The sequence below is a fragment of the Ambystoma mexicanum genome, chromosome 14 (genome assembly GCF_040938575.1).
Source record: "Ambystoma mexicanum isolate Mex_15411 chromosome 14, UKY_AmexF1_1, whole genome shotgun sequence".
Lineage (NCBI taxonomy): Eukaryota > Metazoa > Chordata > Amphibia > Caudata > Ambystomatidae > Ambystoma > Ambystoma mexicanum.
Window position 1 is genome coordinate 451,372,230 of NC_090940.1, and position 12,915 is coordinate 451,385,144.

Below are 12,915 nucleotides of genomic sequence, written 5' to 3' on the forward strand. Positions count from 1 at the left end.
AAGTAAAACTCTGCGTGTTGCGACACCTTCGAGCCATCAAAAATTAAGATCCATCCTATCCTCTCGCAAAACATTTTGAAGAAAAGCACAATGGGGATATATCTTCTTTAAAATATTTTGGAATAGATAAAATATCCCCACATCCGAGAGGTGGCAATCGGGAAAGAAAATTGCGACAAACAGAATGCAAATATATTGTTGATTACCATACTAAGAACCCGGGAGGTCACAATAAAGATGAAGAACTCTATACCTTTGTGGCGGAATAGAACATTCTAGGAACAAGCTGTGTTTACAAATGTCTTCCCACTCAGTGTCTATATGTATCCATAATATCCTTTCTTGAACAAGATATTTGGTTTTAAACAAGTGTTAATTTTTGTATACAACTTTGCAAAATATACGGTTTTAATAATTTTTTAAGAAGCTTTCTTAAATATATTGTAATATATGTGACAATTACAGGTCTCCAGTTTTAACATCCATTAGTCCATGTCTCAGACATCTTTGCATTTTTCAATTGCGCAGATCCTAGAAATATGACGAACAAAACAAAATCAACTAAAGATTACACCCTTAAAGAATATAATTCCTAGAAGTGAATAGCCACATAGTGGGACTGATCTAATTTTATGGACACTAATTCTGAAATGCTAAAATGAAATTTAATTAAATTTATGGAATTTTGTCATTACTGGCCTTCAAAAGAAAAAATGAATGAAAATTATGTATTAACTGTATGCCATACAAATTGTAAGCATTATGCACTGCATTGAGGCGAATATGGATAATAGCATTTAACTATTATTTTTTACTAACCTGTTCTTTCTTCATACAAAAACAACTGATAAACCAGGCCAACATGACAGCCCATTTAATTTAAGACCATTATCAATCCCTATACTACATATCTATATACCAACGATGGAGAACAATTAGCAATTGTGTAAAATATATGCAAAATTATAAAATTGCTTTTAATCTTTAGCACCGTGCACTTTAAGCACTATGCACTTTAAGGTCAAGATAAAGTACTATGCACTTTATGGTCTTGACAAAGCACTATGCACTACATGGCTAACATAATCCATCAGCAAATAACAATGGAAGGATTCGGATAGAGTATGGTCAAATAGTTAAGACAATATAAATATTAAATATTCTATGCTAATATTATGGCAATAATGTGAAGGTAGTCTCCATGCAGGATCAGTTATTCACAGACTGCCATCAGGAATCCCAAACAATTGGAATTTTAAAAAGATGTGGTGTTCCAAAAATATCATATGCACTTGTGAATTCAAACAAAGATTATCTATTTATATGATTTTGATTTTGACTACAGTCACGTCAAGCTTTTGTACCAAAAAAAAGATAAATTATATAAATGAAATTCTTAAGCAAATGAAATGATGTAAGCACAAGATGTATGAGAAAGTTGGCAATACACGTTGTAAGAAAGCCTTTCCAATATGGCACCCATGTTAACCAGGTTAAGTGCAATGCATTTTTTCACATGAAAGTGAAGAGGGACTATAACATCAGAGAAATGTTAAATGGAGATACCTGTTTTCTATGTTTACAATCCGACGAAGCCCGGAAGGGTGAAACGCGTAATTGTTTGTTCTCTCCTGAAACTGCTTGTCCACCGTGTTTTTCTGGCAAAATAAAGGACGTGTGATGGAGATCCTTTTTTGCATCTGGTGCATTTTTACTTGGGAGAAGAGTGCCGCCTAAAAAAGCTTTTATTAGGTTTTTTTTCTTGTTTTTCTTCTTTGATATATATATATATATATATATATATATATATATATATATATATATATATATATATATATATATATACAAAAATACATTAATTCATTTTTTCATCTTGTTGTCAATGTTGATTTTCAATGACTCAATTAATGATTTTTACAATAAAGTAACAATGGTCAACACAGTAATTTAACTTCATTACAAGTTTCTGGCATTGATATTAGATTCAATGATACACAAATAGTATTCATAACACGGATTGATCATTATTTAGCATTTTTTGTACACTGATAATAATTACAGTACTGTCTTTGTTCAGATATCTGAATATGTTCTTATCTGGGTGCTCTAATACTGTTGGATAATCTTGCAAGGACACCTCCTAAATTTCACTACGTGTTTCGAGCTTCCTTGAGCCCTTCTTCAGGTGAAGATATCTGGACTTTAATCAATTCTTTCTAAAAAATAAGTAATACATGGAGCTGTATTTAATGTCCAATTAACAATATTCTCTTGTCTATTGAGTTCCCTTAATATGTAATTGCTCACAACACACTCTCTCACTAACCTGTAAGTCTGTAAGTCAGCTCTGTGCCTACCATAGAGGCAAATGTTCTGGTAATGATAGATGTCGTCTCATGCCTTTTACGCCAAATTAATGTTTGAGTTCACGTGTCCATTCTGTAAAGAAAGGGCACTGGTTTTAGGACCACCAGGGGCTGCTGGTTTAACTGGCTCTGCTTGCATCTGATCTACTGTGACTCCCTGTGGGACAAGTCGCTTTTTAGGCGCTCGGTCCCACATGGAGCCACGATCAAGTAAACTTAAATACATATATTCGGTTTGGATTCACTACACTCACTTGTTTTCTGCTGTGTCCAGAACCGTGTGGGATAATAGCTTCCTGCGGTTCTTCCCTTCAGTATATATTGTCCCTGCTGTAAATGATTATAAGGATCTAGTATCAATCTATGTATTCATATACCTTGATGCAGTTTACTACATTAGTTATGCATGTCTGGGAATGGCAGGTCTAACCTACCTTTTTCGCTGTATCGCACTGAACAGCTGATTCTGTGCTGTTTTGAAATCCTGCGTTCGGGGTGAATTGCTGCCTCGTACAGTTGCGGTTTTCCTCGATTCGCTTTCTGTGGATACACATATATACTTAAGTGAATCCTGTCCCTAGACAGCCACCCAACAATTCCTCTAACTTGCTTTTAGATTCTGGTTTTACCTGTAATAGTAGTTTGGATTCTTGTCGGGATGCGTGCTGTCGGCCGCTAGGAACTCCCTCTGCAGTTGCATCGGGTGGTTGCTAAGCGACTCTGCGTCTTGTCCTTTATTTATATTGTTAGCTAATTTCCCTTTCATGCTTGGCCATCCTCCATGTTGGGTGTGTGGAGCATATGTGTCTAACCTTATCAGGGTTGGATTGGCCACTCGGCCTTTCGGCTCGTGGCTGGGCCGAAACATCCCTGGTGAGTGGGGGCCGGTTTCTAGCCATGCCTGGCCCGGTTCGGAAAAAGAAAATTGAAAAAAAAAAGTTTTGTTTTTCCCTTTTTTTCTTTTTTCAAAAAGCCTTTTATCCTTCCTAGGTCGATAAATGAGTACCAACACAGGTTGGGTGATATTGTATTCATATTTGTTCTATAAAAAAGAGCTCAAGGGTAAGTGTTATACAATAACATATTATCATTTGGTCTTGGACGTCTGCTTGGATTCACAGTAATTTAGTGTACTTAGGAACAATGCTATTTCATTCCACTTCCTGTTTTGTCAAGGGGTGAAAGGATGTGTTTCATCGCTTCTGGAACATCACTTCCGGTGATGTCATCAGAGGTCCGGGGTCATGAGGCGAGGGGTGGGCCACATTTTTTTGGGTGACCGGGCCTATTTCTTGTCCCAGTCCCAACACTGAACCTTATTGGTTACATACATAGTGCCAGAAGGGCACTTATAGTTCCTGCCTAATCTATTTGGGATGTGGATGTTTATATTGACTGCGTTATTCCCAAACTGAATCACTATCTGTACATAAGCTAGTAGTTAATAGCCCTTCCGCTATTATGGTGCTGTGGTCAGCACTGCTACTTACGGAGAATCCTTAATGTCTATTCGCACTGTACAGTTCTAAATTTCAGAATTTGGTTGGTGCTAATGCATACGTTATTAAAATGTTCACACTCCAAATTAATTTGTGATATGCTCTGATATCGTGATATACATTGAATTGACATGCTCTCAATTCTAATTCAGGGTAGTTACTGAATATAACTCAGAGGTTCACTCTTGTACAAATTTCCAACAGGTAATACCAATCACATGTATGTCATAACCTATATCAAGGTGATTTACATATGCTCAGTCACTGATACGTCTTGATGTTCATATCCTATTTCTGTATACTAAATCAAAAACACCTGATTTCCAAACCATGTTCTTACGAAGAGTTCTATGTAGATAGTCAATCATGGATTATTCGTGCTTGCGGCAACAAACCCCTATTGTCCACAGTTGTACTGTTAATTCATAAATAACAACTCAAATCCCATTCTAAATTCATCCCATAGGGGTGCATGCTGTCTAGTTTCGCTATCCAAAAAAACTCTCTTTGCTCTAGTCTTTTAGATAGGTTACCTCCTCTTCTTGGTAAGGTGACGTGTTCAAGAATCACAAACTGGGTGTGTGCTAATGTATGTTTCTGCTCCTTAAAATGTTGTGACTGTTGATTTCACTGATTGCTCTCTAATGTTGGATTTCTGCTCTCCCCATCTTGTTTTCGCTTTCCTGCTTGTTAATCCTACATAAAAAAGTCCACAGGGCATTTCATTCCATAAATCACATTGGTGGTGTCACATGTCGAAGTATGTGTCAAAGGAATTTGATGTCCTTTTCTTGGATGGTTAATGTAATTACTCTTAATTACATTATTACAACAATTACAATTGTTGCAGGGAATTTTCCCCTAAACGACAGCCACCCTGCTGTGTGAGTGAGAGCTAGGCTGCAAATTAATGGGAGAATTTGCAGCCTGGAATGCAGAGTCGACCATTGGACGAAGGAATCCGAAGAAGAACTTGGAAGAGATGCTTGCTGCAACTCCTGGACCGTTAGTTTGACCGGAGAAGCCCTGCTGAAGCTCCGAATTCGCCTCGACTAGAGAAGCCCTGCAACAGACGACTTCTCCCGTTGGGTTGGTGGGACCAATCAACCCCAAAATGAACTCCTCTGAACATCCTCTCGGAGCTGGCTGTACTTCCATTGCTGCTGCAGGAACCGATTGCCAGGGAGAGGAACACCAGATGGAGTGCATCACTTTTAAGTCAGACCCGAGTTCCAGGAAGATCCTCTGGACTCCCATGAAGCAGGTCCGACCAAGCCTCAGCCACCTCAACAGAGTGCTGGACCCCAGATGTGAGGAAAGTCCATCAAGGTATCCGAGAACTGAGGGGGTGGTGTTTGCGAGAGTCGCGAGGAGTTGAAACTGCAAAGTGCCACTGATTTGAAGTTTACCCATTGCTGCCGTCATTAATAATTGTTTAATCAAGAAACCTTGTGTGTAAATGTTTATTTGAATACATGTAATTGTGAAACTCTGTGTTACAACCTTACAGCTCACATTGACCCCTCTTGAGATAAGCCTGGCTGCTCAGTCACTCTGAGATTTTAAATGTTTTGCAAATCTGAGCAGCCTACCTGTAGCCTGGGTTGTATCATTTCTCGAATTTAGGAGATGTCCCATGCCAGTAAGTTGTTTTGTGAACTTACTCCCAGGTGATGGTATCTGTCTGCACTCTGGATTAAGCCCAAGGCCCATTTTACACAGTAGCCCACGTATCTACACAATAGGCATCCTTTCCACACAGGCTGTTTATCTTAATTTTCAGGGACCTGCAAGCTTCTTCTTTGTTTGCAAAACCTTGGTTTTCATTTCTCAGCTGGTTTAGCATCGGACTAAGGATTTAGCTATGTTCCATTGATTGTGTGGTCACAGAGGGCACACACAGCAGCTGCCTAGTTTAGGAGCGATTGTAGGGTACTTCTACTGCCTTCTCTGGCCTTTTCCAACTTGTGTAAAAGTTGTAAATGTAAGAATGAAATTCAGTCAGCACCCTACCTACTTGAAAGAGACAGTCCGACAGCCTCTCTCCCCTCCCTGTAGTGTAAATAGCTGTTAATGGGTGAGGCGATACATTCCCTGGCCCAAAGATACCCTCTGTGGGGAACAGCTCATAGCTTGTGCATCTGCTAATCCCTGACAGTCCCTCCCTACCCTTGGACAAACAGCCCCTAAAATCTGGATCAATAAAGCATGTCTGTTTTTGCCCTGACCCCATCATTAACCATGGCACAAGTAAGGCAGTCCATCTTAAACCCTTAGCTAGCAAAACCCAGTGAGATGGCTAACTTGATTGGACATTTGTTGCTTAGCTTACCATAATTGGTGAATTTCTGTGTTTTTTTTGGTTTTACATAACGTCCCTTTAACAAAGTTTTTTCATTGAATTTCATAGGTTTTTATTAGTGGAACTTAACCATACCATCCCTTTAACAATGTTTTTTCAGAGAATTTCATGGTTTTTTACCAGTGCACCGTAATTTGCTTCAACTTACTAATATCATACTTACATCAATATAGCAACACTTTTCTCCAGTTTAGGAAGTTTCACCTTAAAACTCTGCCATTCCCCACCTTCTAGCATCATTTTTAAGACTTCTGTACACTTTTTGCAACTTTTTTCACCGTTTTTGTGTTCGCCGATGTTCGCAAACATCTGACGTCATCGTGGACTTTTCAGATTGAGTCACGTGATCACAGGCTCGTGCGTGGGCATGATGATGTGTCCGCAAAGGCGTCCACACTTTGCAAATGGATCTGTGCTTCTCAAACAATCCAGAACTGCATTTTTTTTAGCTCATATAGCCTCCATCTACTTTACATTTTTCAGTAAAGTAGTTAGATTCAATAAGATTCTCCAACATTCCCATTACCATGTTCCACTATGCTAATGGCAATAATGGACAATTGTATAATAGAGAAAAGAAAAAAAGCACAGAAACACATTTCTGTCAGAAATTCTTCTCTCTACTATACAATAAACACCATAATCCATTGCCCTTTAAGACTATCTACAGTCTCTGCATTCCCCTGTCTAGCCCATGCCTTATTAGAAAACCCGGATTTTACATGCTCACCATCACACAAAACAGCCCTTCTACTATTTTTACTGTAATGTTTGTAACTCTCCCTCATTGCCTGCTTTAAACCATTCACACATATATCCACCAATCACTTACAAAATCTCTACATATAGCCTATCAACATATTAAACTTCCACCCAACAACTGCCACTTAACAATGTTCCACACATCTTTTGCATCTACATTTCCCTTACTTATACCAAAAAATTGTACACAGTGCTCCTATAAATTGACATATTCATTGTGCAGTGACAGAAGTGCATAAATAAAAGGGGCGGTACGGATGGACAAGTGCTCATGGGAGCTCAGGAGGAAGTGCCAAGGGATGCGAAGGTGGGAGGCCACTAGCTAACTACTGGGGCAGAGGAGTCCCAAGGGTGGGGTACATCTTAACCGTAATGTCCCTTTAACAAAGTTTTTTCTGTCAATTGAATACATTTTCATAAGTGAAAATGTTTCATAATGTTACATCACTGTATATAAGTTATTAATAATTCGTCTTTTAACATATATGAAACAACTATAAACCTCCTTTAACAAACATATTTTCTGCAATGCATACTTATGTGAGCCGTTATCAGCAGTACATACCCCAATAGGCAAATCAGAGTAGACATTAGTCCTTGCCGAAGGCCAAGCCCTCTGCCCACGTTAGATAAGTTATATCACTATTTATTGTACTTACGTTTCGACAATTTCAAAAAGATAAAACACCGGACAGATTTCCAAAAGCATCCTCTGTGAGCCCCGTCAGCACCGTCAGGAGCCAGCATTGCCTTGCAGAAGAAAGGCTCCACAGAGAAGATATAGGCCCATGCCCCTCCGGACTCTGTGGTGTTCCTGAACCAGCCAAGCACTTTCTGGTTCTCTCTAGCCAGAGTGCAGCCCTGCAGCTCCTCCAGCAGAAACATATGACAGCTTTTCATTTTATTTTTGGGACACCTAAGGTCCGGGTTTGTTAATTGTTTTGTTTAGGAAACAACTTTGAATTTAAACACGGGTTGCTGCGCCAGAGACATTAGAGACTGCCCAGGACTTTCTAAATGGGTCAATGGCTTAATGAAATGAAGAAAGAAAGGGAACCCAGAATTATATATTGTTAACAGTTTTATCTCTGTGTAGTCTAACCTAATGTGAATTGTGGTAAAAATGTATTGCTGTGTTTATTGGTACACTCTATATTTATTGAGGAACATTGCCTTAACAGTCACTTAAGCAGTCTATAATACTGATGCTGTTATGCTACTCATTGTATTTAAAGTTAATATTTATGTAACTGTCCAATTTGGGGAAGCAAAGACCCATTTACCATTGTTGTTGTTAATATCTATACTGAAATAATAGGATTTCCACCTTGTGTGCACCCTGAAACTGAAAAAGAGAAAACAAAAATGTTGCTTGTTTGTATATCATATGGTTTACTTGACAGTAGTATCCTCGTTGTTGTTTCACATTTCACTCCTGTGGTGGCACTGTCCCTTTACAGTAATTTTACACACGTGGAATGTTTCTTGTCCACTGCTTTTATTCTTATACATTTACAAGGGGCGTGGATTTGTCATCATCTTCCTGCATGTTCACCATCAGACTTGTTACACTTTTGGAGCTGTGACAAAGTAGCCTGCGTGGCTCTGGGAGAACCTAGTGGGTTGCACCAAAGGCCTGCGTGCCTCCCCAAGCCAGTGGGTGATGGGCCTGTGGATGGTATAGGGAGGATTCCCAAGCCACTGCGTCTTCATCCCCGACTCGGAGCAGGGGACAGTCACAGAGACCCCTTTAATGACCCTGTTCCATTTAAGGATGACATTTCTTGCACCAGGGGAATTTTTCACCACTGCCCCTTTATTAAATCAGATCAGAAGCTGCAAATGAAACTTTGCAATCAAGGAAAAGTATTCCTGGTAGAAAGTGAACACATTTTCATGTAGGGCCTGTGATAATTTCCGTCACTGCTCACTCAGTGAGCTTGCTTCTTTTCTATCTAGAACTCTTTGCCAACATCAGAGAAACATTACATTTCCCTCTAGCACTCACTGTACGAGCCCCCCCCAAAGTTAAAGATGCAGTTCGCTTTCCTTCAACACTCGCTCAACAAGCTTGCACCAGCAGTAGAGAGACATTTCAGTTTTATGCTGCGTCCACCCCGCAAGCCTGTAGTACAATTTGACACAGTATCCATTTCCCATTCATTAATCTTATATAACTTGCTCAATACCAGATACCAGTCTCTAAGTGCGTGACCGTGATTGAAACTGTGATGCTCTGCGTGTTCTTGCTTCCAAGGCAAACACGTTGCCCCTGACCTATCCTACCGTCCACTAGCATCACAATGCTTAAAAACAGGAGGGAAATAGTGGCAGCTATAAAAATGTTTTCAGTCAACTGATCTGCACACCAGGGACACACAGAAGAAACCTGTGGCAAGTAATCAAGACCACGTAGAAACTTTCCCAGGGGCGTGTGGTTCCTCCGGGAAAAACAGTGGGCCTCATTACACGGACGGCGGTAAGGGTTTACCGGTACCAGTATTTTACCAGTACCGGTAAAACCTTACCGCCTTACTACGAGGTCCCTTTGCGGGTTGGAGAATTTAACGCCTGCTTTTTGCAAGCGTTAAAAACCAACCCGCAAAGGGACCAGGGAGCTAATTACGGTACCGCAATTTGCGGTGCCGTAATTAGCACCTTCCCCATTCCCATAATGCCCTATGGGGCAAAAATGGGAATGAGGAAGGGCAATGGGGGAAGAGGGAATTACTGCCCCACCAACCTTGGAATAGGGCGGTAATTCCCCTTTCCACCAAGGCGGTGCCGGTATTTTACCGGCATGGACCAAGGTGCTGATAGCACCTTGGTCCACCGCCGTCCGTGTAATGAGGCCCACTGTTTTCATAGACAAGCTCGTTAAAGACTTTGTCCAGCCCCAAACTGGCACACGCTTCAACCTGTAACAGACAATCACAGACCCTCATTCAGTCACAGACACTGTTGCAGAAAGAGAAAGAGCTGGAGAGAGCAGATGGTTGGAAGTGGGTGGAGAAAGTAGTTTGGAGGTAGTTGTAGAAGTACATAGTTTGGAGGAGTTGAGCGGGGGAATACATCATCTGGAGGATCTTATGTCAAGTCATCTGAAGCAGGCTGGTGAATATTATCAGGAGAAGGTTGGGAAACAAGCTGTTTAGGTTAGTGAGAGCTATCAGGAGTAAATTGTACAGAGATATTATGAGGAGGTTGGAAATATCTACAGAAGGTTGACAACATCTATCCAAAGGAGTTTCAGAAGCATCTGGTGGATGTAAGTGAAAGAATCTTGGAGAAGCTCCTAAAACATACGTAGGAGGTGGTTGAGAATTATCAGGATGACAGTGGAGAGCAACAGGTGTCCCTACCCAGTAAGATCAGGTAAGATCCAGTAAGATCAAGCAGGTTCTAAATCTGCATTGAGAATCCAAGAAGTTATACCCAGGAGGGAACTATTTCCTATTAATAAAAATCTGCTATGTTTTCCTACACTTGTGTACAGCCTTTTTCTGGACCCTAATTGGGCTTACGAAAGACAGCACACTTGAACAGCAGCTAAAAGGGTTACGCTCCACTTTCATGTGATCCCTTTTGCAAGCTATTACCTGTGCAATCATGCCACATAACTGGAATTTAATTTTCAGCTGTGTTTCTCCGGCACCAATGTTGAGTTGAAGGAAAGCTAGGGTTTCACAGACAGGCATAAATATTGCTTAGACGAGTATAATCTGTGCCCGGTTACACTTTGGTGACATCTTTGATGTTTTGTTTAATATTTCCAAATGTGTTCAAACAATGCAATCATATTTCGCCAGAATGACTATTTCTAAAATGCCATCTTGCAATTGCTTTTTTGTGTAACAAAATTTGAATTTTGCAGACATTGTTGGAAGAAAGTCTGCGACTTCGGGAGAGGATGATGATGATGCAGCTGAAGAAGGATTTTATTAGAAGCATCTTTGGTGAGGAGAAAGCAGATTCTCTCCTCAACGAAGCTGCACAAGCTTCAAAGGAGAGGGAGGCTCTACATAACAGCCTTCTACAACGGAAACGCAGCTTCCAGGTGAGCCTGCTAGATGCTAAGATAGCTGTGAGAATTGAGTGCTTCTTTCGAGACCTGTGTGCTTGCTGAGGGCACATGTTGAATCCTGACATGGACCCATCAGCCCTTCAGCCTTCTGAGGCCATACATGGAGTACCACTGTGTTGGGTAAAATTAACACCTGTCATTACAATTCCTAGAAGCAGGAAAGATCAAACATAAAGTGTTATCAAAATAAGAATCTTATTGCTGTTATTATGATTTGTTTTCTTCCTGTGTTTACCTGATTGTTCTTTATCTTCCTCTCTGGGGAACTTTGTGTACTCCATGAATAGTTCCACAACTGCTCCTCTCATCACCCTTTCTTCCTATCCCTACCCTCTTTACATTACTCAAACATCACCCTGGATGTTCCTCTCACTCACATCTTACCCATTCCATCTTCATCTAACCCCTTGTCTCCCTAAAGAGATGCCCCTGCCCCTTCCTCTGTAACCTTTTGCTCATCTGCTGACTGTCAACACCCCAAATTGTTAGTGATGGCCAATCTCTGAAACCTGGGTTCCCCTTTTTCATTCTGCCCAATAGGCCACCTCCCACGCAGACTTCGCAAAGGTTTCCCACTTCCCATATGTAGCAAAAAAAGGTGTTTGTGTTGGCCTGATGATCAACGAGGGCAAATCATTGGCTCCACTCCCCCATCTGACTTCACTTTTTTTTAACACATAACTTTGCAAATTCTCACTTATAACGCTCTCTCTTATAACACTAATCTACCACCCATCTGACTCCCTCAATTTCTTCTCTAATTTCAACCTACTATGTGAAACTCTAATGAACACTGTCCCTACTGTCATCCTGGGTGACCTCAATCTCTCAAACATGACCAAGCCCCATCGATTACATCTGGACTTCACTCTATTGGACAAATGTTTGGTTAAACTACATAGCCTTCCTACCCACTCACATTGCAGCTTGATTTAGTTTGATTTTCCTATCCTCCATACTTTATTCCTGCGCTATTTCTGTTGATGCCTCATCTTCTGGCCACTCACTCATTCAGTTCATCATCTCATCGATAAACAAAAGATTTTAGGACTCGTCTTATTCAGTCTCTCTCTCCCTTTCCGCCCCTCCCCCCTTTCCCTCACCACTGCTCCAGACTCTACTAAATCTTCCTACTACAGTGATCTTAGATCCTCTCTTCATGCACACATTTAAAATCTGTTCATGACACCCCAGACTATGCTTGTCCCCAAACATTGCCCCATATCCACCCCTTCTGTTTCCTTGCCTTTGAGTTATCCTCAAACATCCGAAAATATGTTACACCATGTCCCTCTTCTATCCCCACCTTCTCTCAATGACTCACACCCTCTCTTCACTTACAAACTTTTTTTCTGCTTCCCCTGGCAAGCTTACACCCATCCTTCACTCAGAAAACCTACCCTCCACTCTGGTCCATCTCATTGCACCTTAAATGCTCAAGGAACTTGCACTTGGCACCTGCTCTCACCTTTCCACCCTCTTTAACCTTTCTCTGTCAGCTGGCATCTTCTAAACCTGCTGCAAGGTGGCCACATTGGATTTATTATATTCACTCACAGCCATTTGCTCTATGCCCGTTTGCTAAAAACAAATTCACCACATTCTCCCACAAGAAATTCGATAGGAGACTACCTGCAACTATCCCACACCTCCCCACTTTTCTAAATACCCATGCCAAACCCCCAACTACATTTTGCAGTAAAATAGACAACTGGCCTGCAAGGAAATGGGGTAAGACTGCCAGTCACACCCCTTCTAGAGAAACCTACAGTTCATCCGAATATTTCCTCATTCTGCAGATCTGTCTCTTTTCTGTTGCACCACTCCAAAATTCTCAAGCGT

The 12,915-nt window shown here is 40.8% G+C and overlaps 1 protein-coding gene across 7 annotated transcripts in view; it reads left to right on the forward strand.

Annotated features, from left to right (window-relative positions):
* The window catches only part of SYNE3 (spectrin repeat containing nuclear envelope family member 3), a 982,841-nt gene that overhangs the window by 638,902 nt on the left and 331,024 nt on the right, over positions 1-12,915 (forward strand). For all 7 annotated transcript variants that reach the window (XM_069637674.1, XM_069637672.1, XM_069637675.1 and 4 more), the window contains one exon: positions 10,864-11,046. In XM_069637674.1, coding sequence (XP_069493775.1) covers positions 10,864-11,046 — 183 coding nt within the window. The remainder of the gene's footprint in view (positions 1-10,863; positions 11,047-12,915) is intronic.